The following is an 18,554-nucleotide window of genomic DNA, read 5'->3' as shown; positions in this document are numbered from 1 at the left end:
TTAACATTTCAAGACATTTAAAATTGTCTATTAAACAAATGCAACACCAATGAAATGAAATGATTAGCATTAACAAAAACAACAACCCCTACAAATGTCTTTCTACTTAAAAAACATGCAACAGTTTCAAGATTATCCTTATAAAGTTTCTCAGTAAATAATGAAATTAAACAACCAATGAACTTATCAATATACAATGAATGATAAAACCTAATGGACTAAGCATATAGTACATAAAAATAATAAAGAAATTGTCCAAAAGTATTTCACTACCATAATACTTGAATCACCAGTGCAAGATGCTCAATTTAACTCTAGTAGACATTAAAAAATAAGAATTTTGTATGAACAAGTGAAAAACCCATATATTTTCACCATTGTTTACCCCCATCCAACAAAAATATAGAACATGTGTGTATCTATTGCATGTCGTGAGTTAATGAAATATTATTAAAATAATTATACTTATAATGTGGGCAGCATAGAGCATGGTAAAACTTCAAAAGCATGCCTCACCAGTTTTTTAAGGTTTAATGATGAAAAACGGCAAGAAACCACCAGATTGAAAACAAGAAACTATCACTTACTCTTACATACACAATCTAACCCTAAACCTACTACTACAATTATAGGGGACCCCAGTGGGAACCAGGGTTTTCGGGTGGGGGGAGCAGGAGAAAAGTGATTTGTGGGGCGCTACCTAACCTAACTCAACCGCCTAACCTAACCTAAGGCACTGTACCCCTACCTAGCCCTAGCAGGGGGGGGTGTTCCCTCTCTGTGACCCCCTCTTTAAGGTCACTATGTCTCTGGCACAAATCCACTAGTTTTTGTGTATTTTCAGTGTACACTAGACAAAAATCACCATAACTTAAATACTAACAATCACTACAAGATGCTGGAATTTCATCAACAGGATATGGAATATTATCCCATAAATGCTGCTCAGAAGAAGTGCTGGCTACCGGCTCAAGGTCTAAGAAGGAACTGAAATAGCATTGGTAGGGTTTTGTATTTTTGCACCGAGAACCTTTTTGAACACTCGTGCCATTGGCCAAAGTTTCTGAGGTGTCAAAAAACGAAACTGTGATTGGCCAAATGTGTAAGATGTCATAGTGTACTTGTTTCTCTGCGGATTTTAGTAGTTACACAGCTCAATAATAGTAAATATTACCGTAGAGGAAACATCTCTTCCAAATTAAGAAAAATTTGAGGTAAAAACTTATCAAGCTCATTTAATTCCACCTCGTTCAATCTCTCATATAATGACTATACTTTCCAGGTAGGTGATTATTTTTTTAATATCAAGTGTGGCATGCTTCTGAAGTTTTACCTAGAGCATTTTTACATATCTATTGACAAGTCATATATGTTAAGGACATATTCTTACAGTAATTACATTTTTAATGTCGGCAGCACATACAAATAAGTAACTCTTATACTATACATATATTACTTGTTCTGCTTGTGTGTGTGTGTGTGTGTGTGAATATACAATACGATGTGAAAATAGAAAACCACCAATAAGTCAATTAAGTAAGTAAGTATGATAATGTTAAAGAAGTCATATTACAGTATTGTATTATACATATAAAAAACAGTTTCAAACACTTACAGCAGTTTCAATTGTAATGTAACCTTGCAAGGCCTTTGCGTGTTCTGCCTCTTCCAAGGTCATCATAGACTTTTTGGCATCTGAGGGTTCTACTTGCTTTATTGACAGGTCATCAATAAGGCGGGGTAGGGATGTACTCACAGCACGCCTGAAAAGTAAATATGATTGCTAGTCAAAGATACAATCAAAACGAGTCTAAACCTCAAAACAAAATTACCTCTAAGCCCTTACAGACTCATGAATAAGTCCAGAAAATAAAATAAAAATACAAGGCTTAAAAGAGTGTAAGTGCTTCTTGGTGTACAAACCTGCTCAAGGTATTCTTTTCTGAGCCCTGGCCTCTTTGTCCATTCCTTTACATCTTTCCAAAGCCTTTCAATATTCTCTGTAAATTGTACTGTGTCGGGTCCACAAATGCTTCGGGGTGATTAACCACTTTATGTGTACTCTTTGTTACCTACTCCTGTAAGCCGCCAAACCATCAGACATTACCACCAACCATGGGCCATGTATTTTTGTTTTTTATAGATATAAGTCTTGGCATTCCTATCAAGAATTTCCTTGCCCTTAATTAAAGGTATTATTTTAACATTGTCCCTATTCTCATGCTTCACCCCACCAAACAGCCACACTTGCTTCAACTCTCTTTTGTGACTGTACTTAGCTCTCACAAAATAGGTCTCATCAATTTCAACGACAACATCTATACCCTCAATCGGTGGCTAATTTTCTAGCCATGCACTCGTCACCTTGCTGCAGAAACTGCACCAATCAACAGATGTATTTGGTGACCAGTGTAGGAAACTTAAAATAGAGGAGTGTTCAAAAACTTTTGGCACCAATGATTGGCAAAATAAAATTTGCCAAGCAGGATGTGTGTAGCTTTTTAGTACAGGCAGTCCCCGGGTTACGACGGGTTCGGCTTACGACGTTCCGAGGTTAAGACGCTTTCCAATTATATTCATCACAAATTATTTCTAGGGTTACGATGCCTACAACGCTCATCTGGCAGAAGAAATATGACACCAGAAATGCAAAATAATCAATATTTGAAGTTTTTTTTTTTAGGAAAAATGCAATAAGAATGCAGTTTACATAGTTTTGAATGCACCCAAAGCATTAAAAGTAAGGTTTTCTTAGGATTTTTGGTGATGTTCCGGCTTGCGATGATTTTCGGGTTACAATACGTCTCAAGAATGGAACCCCGTCTTAACCCAGGGACTGCCTGTAATAACTTACTACAAAATTACATTACTTCCTCTTCTTGCTCTTACTATAGCACAAATTGTGGGCGCACACCCACTGCTTCCTGTCTTCTCTGTACCTACAAGGTTTTTCACACTTTTTGCACAAAACCTGTATGGGCAGTACCCAGTGCCTTGTTAAAAAGTCCATTGACTTCTCCTCTGCAAAATACATTTTAACGCACGAATGTAGCAAATATTACAAGAAACACACAAGTCCACTCCTTCTATTCTTGAGGCGAACTACTAACTGATTTGAAATTGGAAATATATCTGGAGTCTACTTAAAAGCATTTGAATAGTGAACTCCCATGGGCTACAAAAAGGCCGGGAGGAGTTTAAAAAAACGAACTGGATATTGGTAGAGCAGCTGTGAATTGCGCATGTGTGAACCCTTGTTGACTGCCTCAGGCATACCAGTGACAGCAAGAAAATGGTGACTAAGCAACGTGAACCGTGTAATAATATACCAAATTTGTTTTGCTGAAAGACAGATGTTTTCAGGTTTCAACGAGCTAAAAAATTGTATATCCGTAGGTCACGTAGATTAGGTTAGGTTGGTTAGGTCAGTATGCTAACCTGTATACGTATTAGTCTTCCTCTAAGGTTGTTTTTCTTTAAGGGGGGGTACATAGGGCAGAGCCCCCCCAGTGAGGTAACATGTTCTACTAGGTTCAGTTAGGTTAGGTTGATTAGGTTAGTATGCTGACCTATATGATGTATGTGCAATTCACAGCCATACCAATATCTATTGCGATCATTATACAGCTGCCGTACCAATATCCTGTGCCTTAAAAAAAATGCGCCCACTGGAAAAAATCAAATTAATTGGATAAATCAAATGTGTGGGCAGAACTTCACCCAAACAGTCTTCAATGAACACGCACAAACAAACGAATAGGAGCAGTTTCAGGTGGGGGTTACATCAACTTGAGACTTACAAAATTTTCCGTTTACTGAGGAGACTGCAGGGACTGAGGAGACTGCAGGGACTGAAGAGTGAAAAATAGATTTTAAAAAATAAATTTATTATATAAGTAAATTTTGGTTTGCAACCAGTGGTATAGGAATTGAAAATGTTATTTTTAAGGAGCTCTACACAGCCATGTAGGTTATATAGCTCCATCGTATATTGGTAACTTTTCAACATTTATTAATCGTATCTCCAAAACGATTAATTAGCGAATGGAAAAATGTGGGTGTTTTGAACTCCTCTCAATGCATTCTACCTATCTATGTGGATTTCATAGTTGGGTTGCACACTGGTTGTAACTAGAATAATACCTAGCACTCCAAGTCAGGTTAGGAAGGAAAGTTCTGGTTAGATAACGGGATGATGCTCTAAGAAAGGTTAAGTTAAGGTTGTTTTACATAGTTCGTAGCCCGTGCCAGACCTCAAGTCCAAATGCTGATCTGTTTCCGATATTTAGTGTTAGGGTAAAAAAATGATATTGTTAGAATACAATAAAGTTTTGTACATACTTACCCGGCAGATATATACTTAGCTTATGTCTCTGACGTCCGACAGAAATTCGAATTTTGCGGCACACGCTGCAGGTAGGTCAGGTGATCTACCCCCCTGCCGCTGGGTGGCAGGAATAGGAATCATTCCCGTTCTAGAACCAGATTTTCTCTTCCACCTGTCTCCTGAGGGGAGGCTGGGTGGGCCATTCATCGTATATATCTGCCGGGTAAGTATGTACAAAACTTTATTGTATTCTAACAATATCATTTTTGTACATGCAACTTCCCCGGCAGATATATACTTAGCTGATTGACACCCTTGGTGGTGGGTAAGAGACAACTATTTACTGAATAGACAGGTAAACAACATACGTTGTAGGTAATAAATAAATAAAACCTTGGTTCCTACTTGTTCAGGCGGAAGATTCCATGGCTAATGCCTAGGAATCTGCTTCGCCTCAGAGCCTCAGCGAGGATGTGACCTATGGCTAAGAGTTCTTGTGGGTCTGTCGATTGGGTCTGTCGATGGGGTCTTATCCATTTACTCGACAGAGCCTCTTACATGACAATATGCCTATGCCTAGTGGCATAATTAAGGAGCACAACACCGATCCCGATCACCTGATCCTAACACGAGGGTTAGTGCGTAAGTTGAAAAGAGTTATCCCAACTCCTTTCAAACAACCCAAAGAAAAAACACGACGTTAATAAAATTTAAACTCACTAGTTAAGGATCAGTATCGGCTCCCTATCCCAGAAATGTATCTGCAGACACGTATCAACCAAGAGAGAAGGATCTCTCGTAGGTTATCTTGACATCCTTCGGATATGGGAAGTCAACACAGAGTTGCATCTCCCGTATGTGACAGCTAATATGTCCTTAGACATATTGTTAAGGAAAGAACAAGAATTCGGAAAAGCTCGCACTTCATGCGCTTTTAATTCTCAGCTGTTTGAAGGAATCATCAATGCACTTGTCAAGTGCTTAGGAGATCACATTGTCTCAAAGAAGGCCAGGGCATTCTTTGATATAGATCTCTTCTGGGTGAAGGCTGGAGCCGGCTAGCGCTTCGTGCCTGGCAGGCGCCTAGCGCCTGTCTAGCGCCTTGTGCCTGGCTGGAGCCTTGCGCCTAGAGCCTGGCTGGAGCCTCGCGCCTGGCTGGCGCCTGATTGTCTCCTCCCTCCTGGCTAGCGCCTCGCACCTGGCTGGAGCCTTGCGTCTGGCTGGCGCCTTGCGCCTGGAGCCTGACAGAAGACTTCATGATTACTGTCTATGAGTCTGCATGCCTTAAGAGTTTCAGCGAGTAGGGACCTATGACTGACAAACCCTTCTGGATCATGTCAATGGGGGCTAGCCCGCTTACATGACACAGCCTTCTCGGATCGTGCCAATGGGGGCTGACCCACTTACATGGCAGAGCCTTACCTGTATCATATCAATGGGGACTAGCCCCTCTTACATGACAGAGCTTTAGGTTTCTCTTTACTGGAAGGAGCCTTGCGCCTGGATGGATCCTCAATCCTGACTGGAGCCTAGCCTTGAAGGAGCCTGGCACCTGGATGGCGCCTGGCTGGCTCCTAGAGCCTGGCTTGGCTCCTAAATGCGCCAGGTTGGAGGCCCGCTCCTTCTCAGTATTCGACCATGACAGAGTTCCTTGGAACTGTCCACCTCTGGCGTTTTTCGCCTGTATTGGCATTTGGCGCCTGGCTGGCGCTACATTGTCCGAGAGTCCTGAACAACCACATAGTCTATCGGAGACTGGAGAAGGTGGAAGAAATTCTTCCCTTTGAGCTTTTGGCCCCTGGCAAGGGGAGGTGATTGTAGTCAGCTACATCCAGTAGACGACAGGATATCTAACAATACGAGAGAGAAGAGTCTTCCTCCGAGGAGGATCCTTCGTGAATACTTCCTTTGCTAACGAGATCTCTTCTTACATGTTGATGAGGTTCCTCGTTGCAGAATCTTCCCTATCCTTGCCCGAAGAAGGGGAGGAGTCTGGAAGTCGAAGGAGACTCCGAGCTGAAATTGGGCGGAACCCTGATTTCTAGCTCTTATTGTATCCTTCTGAATACCTTCTGGGAAGCATTTCGAGCCCTCATCGCACCCGAAGACTCTGTAGGCAAACGTTTAAACCATCTCTTCTTCTGTAGATGAAAATGTAAGTACCCTGCCTGGGCAACGAACTTCTATCTGAAAGCGTTGCGTCAGGAATAGAGGGTTTTAGTTATTTTGCCAGACAATAACTATTGCTGGCAAGAACCCATTGCCCAGTCTCCATTGAATCTGATGCGAGATTCCAATGCACAAAAAATTCACTTGTCTTCTTGGTCGTTTAGGGCTAAGAGAAACAAAGAATTCCTTCATAAACTTTCTCAAAGAAGTTTGATGAGGAGCAGTTCCATTTTGTCGGAACACGGAATCTGTGGCCACAAAAGATCCCATTCGAAGTACATGATACCTACTCTTGTCGTATTGCGGTATCGTATAAGATCCCGAAGATCTTAATCCTCTGTTATCTAATTCCCCTTGTAGAGACAGAGTATAGCCTTTTACTGCGTTTTTTGATAGCAGATATATACCTAGGTGATTCTTCCCTCTGAAAGTGAAGAAAGAACCTCGCTATGTGGTTCACAGAGGTATCGGAAGAGGACAGTTTCCTCATTCCATCTAGCACGATCTGCAGCAATTCTATGTCTTAGCCATGACTATTGTCATTTACCTTGAAAAAATCCTCTCATTCATGTCCACTCTGGTCAGTCTGCACGCGGACAGACTCAGAGTGGAGAGGTTTTTCAGTCTATTTATAATAGATTCTGATAGAATATCCAGATACTCTTGGAAAAGCCTTACGAAACATGCTGTGAGAAGAACGTGACTTCTGTGAATCCAACCTCTCTAAGGCCAAAATGAGGCATTCACCCTCTCTTCCTTCGATGCCCATTTATTCTTAATATCCTGTTAAATTTTATTTAACTAGGGAAAAAAAAAAGACTTCTTTAAATTAAAGATGTCGTATACGTATTGCTACCTCTCTTGGTTCGAGGAAAAGGAAGCAGTCTATAGGAAGCCTGTTCGTCTTCTACCTTGCGAAGAGATCTATGAAGAAGACTTTCCGCAGGTTCTCAAAACTCTTTTCAATAAATGTTAAGACATACGTTACAGTTATTATCTTCGATCGAGAAGGTTCTCACGGACATGCAAATCTTGCATCGAACCTTTAAGGATCGTTACGTTCCGTGTCTGTTCCCAAATAGGTTCTCTTTTGTTAACGCGAACAGGGGCGAAAATGACAATTTGTCCAAAATTGCATTTTTCCTAACTATACAAACCTGAGGTCCTTTTACAATAGGAAGGTACTAGCGGCAGCTGGATAGGTCGTAAGCTTTCGAACAAGGGGCGGGGTTTCGGTATTTAACTGCTTGTCCGACAGGCGCGCGCGCGCGACTGGGAGGTAAACAAATCACTTTTGCTTTGGCCCAAGCAAAAACTGCAGAGTGAGGGTGGCATGAGGTGGGGCTATGTGTAAAAGGACCTCAGGTTTGTATAGTTAGGAAAAATGCAATTTTGGACAAATTGTCATTTGTTCCGACACGGCATACAAACCTTCGGTCCTTTTACAATAGGAAGACTCACTTCTTGGTGGGTGGAATCTGAGTCTTTTGTGAACAGACTGGTGTTCGCCCAACCTTGGAAGCCTCCCTGGTCGTAAGAGCGAGGGAGGGATCCAAGCCTCTGTCCGATTGATCGGGGTGTGCACCGCAGGATCAATGGTCAGACCTCTGGACCGAGTACTAAGAGAGAGGCATGCGTATCTCTTCGTACCAGCAATGCAAGAACTTGTTCCTGTACAGGAGCAAATATAAAGTCATGGGTTTGACTCTTGTAGGCATCCACTTCCCCCCCTTGTAGAAGGAATGGTGGATATTCTGCTCCTATCCCTAGTGAAAGGGATAGGATGGGGCTCTGTCATATAGCTCACCTGCATCTCGTCCTCATCCAGCGTAGTGACGACCATGGCCCTCTGCCCACAGGTAGGGAGGGGAAGGAAAAGATGGGAAGAAGAGAGCCAGTCACTCACTCACTCACACATCCATCCACACAGTCACACCAGGACTCGATGCTGTTCAGCCTGCGAGGGTCTGGGTTAGCTACACAACTTGTTGAGCAGCCACCACGGGTCCCAAGGAAAACGTATCCAAGGACCTGTGGGCAATATCCCGAAGGTAGAAGGACGTAAAGGTAGTCTGGTTAGACCAGACCCCTGCCTTCAGGACCTGCGCCACGGAGAAGTTCTTGCGAAACGCCAACGAGGGGCCAATACTTCTGACTTCGTGAGCTCTCGGACGGGACGTACGGATGTCGTCACTACCATCAGCCTCATATGCCCTCCTGATGACCTCACGACAGCCAGAATGAAAGAGTTTCTTGGATACTTCTTTCTTGGTGACCCCGGTGCTAACGAAGAGGCGTCGACACTCAGGCCTGAGGTGTCGAGTTCTCTTCAGATAGCGCCGTAGCGCCCTCACAGGACAAAGCAGCATCTCATCCGCATCATTATCGGTGAAGTCCAATAGGGAGGGAATCGTGAATGACTCGAACCTGTCATCAGGGACTGACGGTTTCTGAGTCTTCGCAACGAAGTTCGGGACGAAATCGAGCGTCACGGATCCCATCCCCTGGAGTGTCGTACATCATAGGAAAGACCATGAAGTTCCCCTACCTCTCTTCGCCGATGTGCCAGGGCCAGCAAGAAGAGGGTCTTGAGGGTCAGATCCCTGTCTGACGACTCTCGGAGTGGCTCGAACGGTGTTCGAGTCAGACTCCTAAGGACGAGAGTCACGTCCCACGCAGGGGGCCTGAGTTCCCTGGGTGGGCAAGACTTTCGAAGCTCCTCATAAGCAAGGAGATCTCGAACGAGTTCGAGATGTCCAACCCCCTCAGTTTCAGGACGAGCGCCAAGGCGGCTCTGTATCCTTTAACTGTGGGGACTGAGAGGAGCTTCTCTCGGCAAAGAAAAAACGAGGAAATCCGCTACCTGCTGAAGAGTGGCTCTGAGAGGAGATTAGACCCCGTCTACGACACCAACCACACAGACGGCCACTTCCCTGGTACACAGCTGCAGAGGACTGACGGACGTTTTCCAGCCATCTCTGTTGCTGCGCTACGAGAAAAGCCCTCCTCGTTCGCAAGAGATGGTGGATAACAGCCAGCCGTGAAGACGTAGGGACTGGACTGCTCGGTGGTACCGCTCGACGTGTGGCTGGGCGAGAAGGTTGTGCCAAGGGGGAATCTCTCTCGGTTCTCCTGCGAGAAGAGCCAGCCGCAGGTCCGGATACCAAATGGCCTGTGGCCATTTGGGAGCCACCAGATCATCCTGAGATTCGGGGTGACCAGCGCTCGACTGATCACCTTGCGAATCAGCTGAACGGGGGAAAGGCATAGGCGAAGAGGTTGTCCCACGGGTGTTGAAGAGCGTCCTCTGCAGCTGCCCATGGGTCCGGCACGGCCGAGAAGAACACCTGGAGCTTCCTGTTGTGCCGGGTGGCGAACAGATCCACGACTGGTCGCCCCCACAGGTCGAAGAGCCTTTTCCGCCACGTCCTGGTGTAGAGACCATTCGGTCCCTATCACCTGATCCCGACGGCTGAGCGTGTCTGCTACTACATTCCTCTTCCCTGGAATGTAGCGTGCCGACAGCTCTATGAGTGTGCCTGAGCCCACTCGTGCACCTGCCGAGTCAACTGGTACAACGGGAGAGACACTAGGCCCCCTGTTTGTTGACGTAAGCCACCACCGTGGTGTTGTCGCACATCAACACCACTGAGTGTCCCATCAAGCGGTCCTGAAACTCTTGGAGAGCGAGGAACGCTGCTTGAGTTCCAGAACATTGATGTGAAGGTGCTTGTCGTTCTCGTCCCACACTCTGAAGTCAGCAACTCCTCCAGGTGTGCGCCCCATCCCTCGGTCGATGCGTCTGAGAAACAGCTGCATGTCCGGGGGGGGAGTGCGCAGTGGCATCCTCTTAAGAGGTTCCTGTCGTCGAGCCACCAAGGCTAGGTCCTGCCTCACCTCCTGTGTCAGTGACACTGGAAAGCGGGTTGGGGGATCCGTCGCCTGTGACCAACTCTCCTTTAGTCCTCCACTGAAGAGACCGCAGGTGAAGACGCCCGTGAGGGACTAACTTCTCGAGTGACGACAGGTGTCCGATCACGACTTGCCATCGCTGAGCTACCTGTTCCTGCCGAGACAGGAACTGGTGGCTGCCTCCCTGAATCTGCTGATCCGCGAGTCTGCGGGGAAGACTCGCCCTGCTACCGTGTCGATCAGCATCCCCAGGTACTTCATCCTCTGCTTGGGCTCGAGATCGGACTTTTCGAAGTTCACAACGATCGCCCCCAGATCGCGACAGAACTCGAGCAGTCGATCCCTGTCCTGTAGCAAACTGCGAGCGGGAGCTCGCCAGGACTAACCAATCGTCGAGATACCTCATCAGACGTATCCCTGCGAATGGGCCCAAGCAGGACACCAGAGTGAACACTCGCTGCGTGAACACCTGTGGGGCGGTTGAGAGACCGAAGCACAGTGACCCTGAACTGTACACCGTCCCGTCGAGGATGAAGCGGAGGTACTTTCTGGAGGACTGATGAATGGGTATTTGAAAATCGCATCCTTCAAGTCCACTGAAAGCATGAAATCGTTCTCCCTGATGGAGTCGCGACTGAGCGTGCCGTCTCCATCGTGAACCGGGTCTGGCGAACAAACCGGTTCAGGGGAGAGAGATCTATCACCGGGCGCCAGCCTCCCGTAGACTTTTTCCACAGAAGAGTCGACTGTAAAAGCCCGGTGACTGATCCGTGACGATCTCTACAGCTCTCTTGCTCAGCATGGTCTTGATCTCCTGTCTGAGTGCTACGTCCTTCGATGACCCTGGAACGTAACGACTGCTGTTGGACCGGGTTGGAGGTGAGGTGTGGCCGAGATTCGAAGGGTAATAGATATCCCTCCCGAAGGACATCTACAATCCAGGTCTCGGCGCCGTAGCGCTGCCAAGTTGCCCAATGGCTGGCCAGGCACCCCCCCACCCCCACTTCCGGCAGCAGGTGAGGGGGAACGCCGTCCCTAGCGTTTTTTTTCCCCCCTTTCTTCGACTTCTTCCCAGAGCCTCCACGGGATGAGGAGGGCTGGGTAGGAGGGCTGGTTTACGGCTCCCCTTGCTAGAAGTCGAAGAAGACAGAGTCATTCCATCGGGGCTTCGACGCAGCAACCGTCTTAGCAGCCGAGGAAGCGCTAGCCGAGCTCTTAGACTTTGGCCGCCCAGTCCGAGGCTGCCCAGAAGCCTTCGAGACTGCCTGGTGAACCAGACGGTCACTGTCATCAGTGCGCCGTCTGTCCCACCGCAGCGTCCACCATCTCTCCTGGGAAGAGAGACGTGGAACTCCGTAGAGGTCCGTTTCGAAGCCCCAACGCCGCCTCACGCCCGGCCGCCCTGGAAACCCGAGTAAGGACAGCGTCCTTCGTCGGAGAACCAGGTTGGCCCACAGGTTCACCGTCTGGTGGGCTTAAGGAAGGAGATGGCTCTTCCCCCCAGACTGGCAAAGTCTCCTGAAGGCCGAGTCCTCTTCGGGAGAAATCCCCCCAACCCCGGAGTTGGCTGCGACCTTAGATACTGTGAGGGACCACAGATCTAGCCAGGAGACGGCCTGGAAAGCTGCCATGGCGGTAGATTCCAGGCCTAGTGCCTCTTGCTGCGAGAACCACAGGTTCTCGGACAGGAGCTGTTGCAGAGACCACACCCGGAGTCAGCCTAGCTAACTCCGGGTTGACCTGTTTTTTGGGCGGCATCGGGTCTTCAAGATGGCACGTAAAACCGCCGCTGTCGTAGCAGAGGAGGTGGAAGCAGCTTGTTCGACCTGCCAGACTTGAGCGAACCGTCTTCCGCCCGGAGACAAGCGATTCAACCTGGTCCAGCACTGAGTCCGCAAGCTGTGAACGCGGCAAACCCACCGTCGGTCTGGGTTCCCTCTTCGGGCGGGCCCCAGAACGACTCGAGCCGGGACGTGGGCTCGGATGGTGGGAGCGGCGATCCTTCCCGAGGTCGTTGTGCTGACGAATCAGCGCAATAACCTCGGCAAAGTTCCTCTGGATCTCGGGCGTGATAGCATCCTGTGGAGTCGGACCGTCCAGTCCCTCAAACAGGAGCATCTCCCGAGACCCTCCTCCGCCTCAAGGAGAGGAGCAGCGACAGCCCCCTCTCGGTCTCCTCCAACCACCTGTGCGTACGACCTGGCTGGTCCGAGAACCGAGCCTGGTACGTACGACGACGTGGCGGGATCCTGAGGGGCGCACCCCTCACGATCACTCCTCATACCTCGCCCCTCCCGGTGTAACCCGAGGAGGTTGAAGGTATGGGAGAGGCAGACCTGACGCTCCCTCCTCGCTCGCTGGCAGAACCAGTGGGCTTGGAGGACTGCAGGCGATCGCCAACCCGCGGTGGTGATCGAGCTGCAGACCTAGTCAAGCCGTCTCGCTGTGGAGAACGGCTGGGACTGAGAACAGGCGGCCCGGTCTCGTGTGTCAGAGGAGCTGTGCTGGTCGCCGTACCCGATCGCTCTCTGCGAGAGCGACGGTCAGGCGACCGCGAGCTCCACTGTCACTGTGAGATCGGTGCGTATCCTCACGGTGCGTCAGTTCGCTGGCACCAGCCGTGGCTGGTGCCGGCGAACGGGGACCTCTTCCCAGCCTCAGCCCGTGGCCGGTCATGGACCGTCACGTCCGCCCGGGTAGCCAGCTGTTCGCCGTGAGAGCGAGAGCTGGTCTGGTGAGAGCCGCGTGAGCGGCTGTCACCAGTCTTCCGCTCCGTGCCGTGAACCAGACGCTGCGGACTCAGAGGTCTGGTTCCTGGCTGCACGGTCACTGTTAGGCGACCGTACACTCGGTACATCTCGCGAACGAGCGGCCGAGCCGGCTCCTGCTGTTGTGGCCGAACCACTGACAGCAGGCGAGGAAGTGCGGTGTTAGCCGGCACCCCTCTGGTCCCCGTAGTCTTCTTCCTTGCGGGAGAAGAGACGGGTCCTGCTCCCGAAGGAGCAGGGCGACGCCAGCGGAAGAACCCCCCGTCTCACCGGAGCGAGACGGGCCCTTAGAAGTTCCCGAAGGAGACTTCTTAGGGGGGGGGTGGGGGGGGGGGAGGCAACCTTCTTCTTCTTAGGCGGTGGGGCCTTAGAAGAAGAAGAAGGGGAAGAGGCGGCAGACGACGACAAACGACGAAGAAGACGATGAAGACGACGACGACACCTTCCTCCTCTTCTTCTTCTTCTTCGTCAACCTCCTCAGGACCGACGTCAGGTCTGTCATCCAGGACGGAGCCGGGGCTGCTGTAGCCGAAGCAACAGGGCCCGGACGTACCTGTCCGAACAGACCAGCATCGGGAGCAGCGGCGCCAGGAACAGGAACAACATCAGCAGGTGCGAGCATCACAGGAACGGCAGTCGAGACGGCAGGAGCAGGAACAGGAACAGCAGCGGTGGTCACGCAGGTACGGCAGGCTGTGTGGGCGGTCCAGGTGGTCGAACCAGCGGCACAGACGTCCTCGGTACCGGTGGGAGGTCCAGGGGCGAGCTCTTCGGCACATGAAGTCCGGTCGCGGCAGCACGGCAAACCCAGGTGGCGGCATCACACTCCCCCGAGTTACGGCGACTGGCCCCTGCACCGATGTGTGGGTGTCACAGAGACCGCGTGCTGGGTGTACACCAGGTGAGGAGGTGACGCGTAGCCGGGTGTTGTAAGGGTCGTGGTGGTGGTTGTGACCGTTGCATGAGTGACCGCCACGGAGCCAGCGAGATGATAGAGCAGCCCTGGGACACTCGGCACGCCCCTGCAGCCCCAACGATGCCCACACCTGTCCGAGGTCATCCTTCACGGCAACCGCACCTGAGGAGGCAAAAGTCGGGTGATTAGAAGGATCCTCTACCCGCTCGCGCTAAGACGAGCGGATAGAGGACCCAGAGTACAACTCTATGTCAGGGGTATCTAGCGCCCTCCTCCACACTCAACACGTCAGGAGAGGATAAGGACCTAGACACCCCCCCAAAGAATGGGAAGCGCGAGACGGGGAAGTTGAAGTTGAGGCGGGCGCAGGAAAGAAGACGAAGTGTCCGTCACCAAGGAGTCGCGGGAGAGCTTTCCGACGACTCCTTTGCAGGCCTTCGCTTCTTCCTGCCCTCATACAAAGTCCACTGCGCCTCCGACCAGTCATTACATACATCACAGGGCTCGGCCCGGGTGCATTCGCGCCCCCGACACCGAGCACACAAAATATGAGGGTCAATCTCGTGGGAACGATCTAAACTTCCACATTTACGCCCTTCGATACCCGGGCAAAGTCTCCTTGGGGTAGCGAGGCGAGGAGATTCCATCATAATTCAATTGAAGGCAGTAATTATTATGCAAAGAGAGAATGATTGTACTTACAATACTCTTTCATACACAATTACAACCAAATACTCAGAAAGCAAACGACGAGCAGCGGGCAGAGAGCGTCGAACACACACGTCCATCCACTGTGAGGCCCGAAAGCAAAAGTGGTTTGTTTACCTCCCAGTCGCGCGCGCGCGCCTGTCGGACAAGCAGTTAAACTACCGAACCCCTTGTTTCGAAAGCTTACGACCTATCCAGCTGCCGCTAGTACCTTCCTATTGTAAAAGGACCGAAGGTTTGTATGCCGTGTCGAACAAAAAAGAGATTCTCGATGCTCTTTGCGATATGAGTGTCATGGAATTGGCCTAAGTGATAAAATAAATCATTTCATCATTCCTTGTAAGCGACCCCTTTCCGATTAAATGGGTAACGAAATCAGGAACGAATCTTGCCGTTACCGAGCCTCCGAGAGGCTACTGGTTTGTTTGTTTGTTTGTATGGTGTTTTTACGTGACTTCCGAACCACGTCGAGAGTGAACTTCTATCACCAGAAATCCACCCATCTCTCACTCCTCAATGGAATGGCCGAGAATCGAACCCGCGACCACCGAGGTGAGAAGCCAAACACCAAACCAAACCACTACTGGACTCTTAGGTTAATAAACTTGCTAAAAGTAAAACAAGAAAATATCTTGGATGGTGCTTCTGGCGCATTGCGCCAGGCTGGCGCTTTCTGACGCTTTGCGCCAGGCTGGCGCTTCCTTCTAGTTCTTTTAAGGTTATGTGCCAGAACATCTGTGCCTTTATGGTACCCGACATCCTTCACTGTTAATTCCATTCTTAGTAGGAAAAAACTTTTTATATACGTAGTATAGTCCATTCAGGGGAAACAACTTCTGCCACTAAGAGAATGTTTCCCATCCGACTCGCCCATCTTCTCTTGAGCAATATCCGATTCTAAAAAGGTTGTGCGCGGTTTCTCGAAAGGATGAGAGAATTATTATTATATCGTGCTGCTGCCGATTAGAATCCTTTATAATACTGTCACATTGTGGTAAACAGCATTAATCTAGGAAACCTTTGTAAGGATACATGGAATTCTGTAATTAACCTCGGTATGTGCCATAAGACTTGACCATACCGTAGTCTTAAAGTGAATTCTCTTCTACTACATTCATCTTCTCACTAAGCATGTACTCTAATAAGCCATGCTTTCGTAAGCATGAGAAGCATCATATAATATAGTAAGCATGAGGAGCATCATATAATATAGAGTTCCGCTGCGTTTAGAATCCTTTAATAATGTTTACCTACGTAAACAGCATTGAAATGTTGTAATATCTTCTTATTGAAAGCTTCTTAGCAAAAGGCAGACAATATTTTATTTATGTTTGCTTAACTATCCCCTCAATCCGAGGCTAAAACCGCGATTGTAGGGGAGAGACACGGTTAGTTATTCCATCCCGCAGGAGAGAGACATGTAACCAACCAGTCATGACCGACACCTACATGTTACTGCGTTGGTCTCTAAGGCGCGATAGCAGTCTCCGTTAGCCTTTCTGGCCTTACTCTTCCAGAGTTGCCAGCTACTCCATTAAATAAAGGAATCTTATAAAATTATTATCGAACTTCAGGAAGTTCTTATTAATGCATATTTAAGCGAACAAGGACTTCGATAAATCTAGAAGCTAAGTAGGTGTTGTCTTAACAATCCCTTTAAGCGTAGTCCTTCCTAGGAAATTCCTGGAAGGATACTGGTAATTGAGTTGCTCAGCAAAGAAGTAACTACGGTATGTGCTTATGATTTGCCGTATCGTATTCTCATACAGCAGATACTCTACTACCTTCTTTCCCTGCCGAGGCAGATAGAGAAAGGAAAAAAAAAATTTTTACTGTCTTCGTTCTTTTCGTTAATAGAACGATAGAAAGAGTATATATATCTCCCTCAAGGAAGGAAGTTAATCCAGGAACTCTTTAAATCTTCGTGATTTCCTCATAAATCGCGGAAGAGACAGAATTCCTGTTCATCTGTAGGGTTTACGGAAGGAAGTAGATATTTCCTATCCGCCATCATACCCAAACGTCGATGAGATCTTATAAGAAAAACTCCCAAGCTCTTGCCTCTTCATAACGAGGAAGAGCATGAATGAAGGAGAGAGTCCGCATTGAGAGGAACTGCCAAACACAGGAGGTCTTCTGAATAATGAAAAAATTGTTTCTCTTAGTATCAGAATCCTTCTGACAAAAGCGACGGCCGCCTGTGCGACATCTTGCACCTTTGCCACCAGAAAGTTGCTCAAGTTAAAAACTCAAAGAGGAGCCTCGCGACTGACCTCTCTCTCATAAGAAGATTTGGAATATTCTGGCGCCTGGCTCCTTGCGCCTAGCGCCTGGATAGTTCCGCGCGCCTGGAATGTTCCGCACGCTAGAAAGGAGACTCGCTCCTGGAACGTTCCGCTTGCGTGGAAGGTCCTGTGCGCCCTGATAGTTTCCGAGCGCCTACTAGACCCCTTTTAGAAAGAGCCTCTTGCCCGGAAACGTTCAATGGAAGGATCGTTCTGATTGCCACTGTACTATAAGGCTCCTTGCTCTAGCCGTCTGTTTTTCTGGCACAATTTGCGCCAGGCTGGCGCTTCGTCTCTTTGAAGGCGCCTTGCACCAAGAAAAATTTTCTAGAACGCGGCTCGCGCTCAGTTGCTAGAACGCAGCTCGCGTTTGGTTTGTAGGAACGCGGCTCGTGCTAGTCTGTTTTCTGGAACGCGGCTCGCTGCTGGCTGTTGGAACGTGGCTCCACGCTAGCTTGCTGGAACGCGGCTTCTTAAGTTCCTGGCTGGCTCTTGCTCAGTGTTCTTTTAGTTTTCAGAGAACGCGCTAGATCCATCCAAACCAAACATATACATTTTTCGTTTTTTTCGTGGATGTAAGATGAAGAGACGCACTTTTTTTTTTTTAAGGATGCCTTTTCAATGGCTATCCTTGGCAGTCTGGGACGCTCTACAGAACCTGCCGAGGGTACGCCTGACCGGTGGGGATTCTCTGAAACCTCCTTACGGCTTTCAACATTCCTTCTCCCCTGGGCTTGGGAGCTTGAAAGAGGTCTAGGCCTGAGAGCGAGACAGAGCCGATCAGACGCACCCTCCACTGCAATGGGGAACACTAGTAATCACTTCTTACCTTTTAATAGCTCGCATTTTGAGCCACAATCCTTGTCTTCAAATTGCAATTATGAATATGATATTGTTATGATACAATAAAGTTTTGTTCATACTTACCTGGCAGATATATATATAGCTGTATTCTCCGAAGTCCGACAGAATTTCAAAACTCCGGCACACGCAGTGGAGTCGGCCAGGTGGGTAGTACCCATTCCGCCGCTGGGAGGCGGGCGTAAGGAACCATTCCCATTTTCTGTCAGATATTTTTCTAGTGCCACTGTCTCCTGAGGGGAGGTGGGTGGCACTTTGATTATATATATCTGCCAGGTAAGTATGAACAAAACTTTATTGTATCATAACAATATCATTTTGTTCATGAATCTTACCTGCCAGTATATATATAGCTGAATCCCACCTTTGGAGGAAGGGGGAGACAGATTCGATTTTGGGAAACAATTTCATATATATGATTGATATTTTGGTTCCTTAACTGTTAGCATAGCTGACTTCGTGAGTACCGTCACCCAAGTCTGCTTCTGCTTTACTAGAGACTCCAGCTAGGTAGTGACTGTGAAGCTGTTGAGTTCTAGAGGATCTGTCAACGGGGCGTGACCACAATGCAACTAGATCCTATATTATAGACCTCCAATTTCGGTACT

General features: G+C 48.3%; 1 protein-coding gene across 1 annotated transcript in view; it reads right to left on the bottom strand.

Moving 5' to 3' along the window:
• LOC135200305 (NADH dehydrogenase [ubiquinone] iron-sulfur protein 4, mitochondrial-like) overlaps positions 1-18,554 on the bottom strand; it is a 38,821-nt gene that overhangs the window by 17,971 nt on the left and 2,296 nt on the right. The window contains exon 2 of the mRNA XM_064228842.1: positions 1,616-1,763. Within this exon, the coding sequence (XP_064084912.1) occupies positions 1,616-1,763 (148 nt within the window). The remainder of the gene's footprint in view (positions 1-1,615; positions 1,764-18,554) is intronic.

Source organism: Macrobrachium nipponense, chromosome 26, assembly GCF_015104395.2.
Source record: "Macrobrachium nipponense isolate FS-2020 chromosome 26, ASM1510439v2, whole genome shotgun sequence".
NCBI lineage: Eukaryota > Metazoa > Arthropoda > Malacostraca > Decapoda > Palaemonidae > Macrobrachium > Macrobrachium nipponense.
Note: the sequence above shows the minus strand (reverse complement) of the source record. Positions and strands in the feature narration are given on the sequence as shown.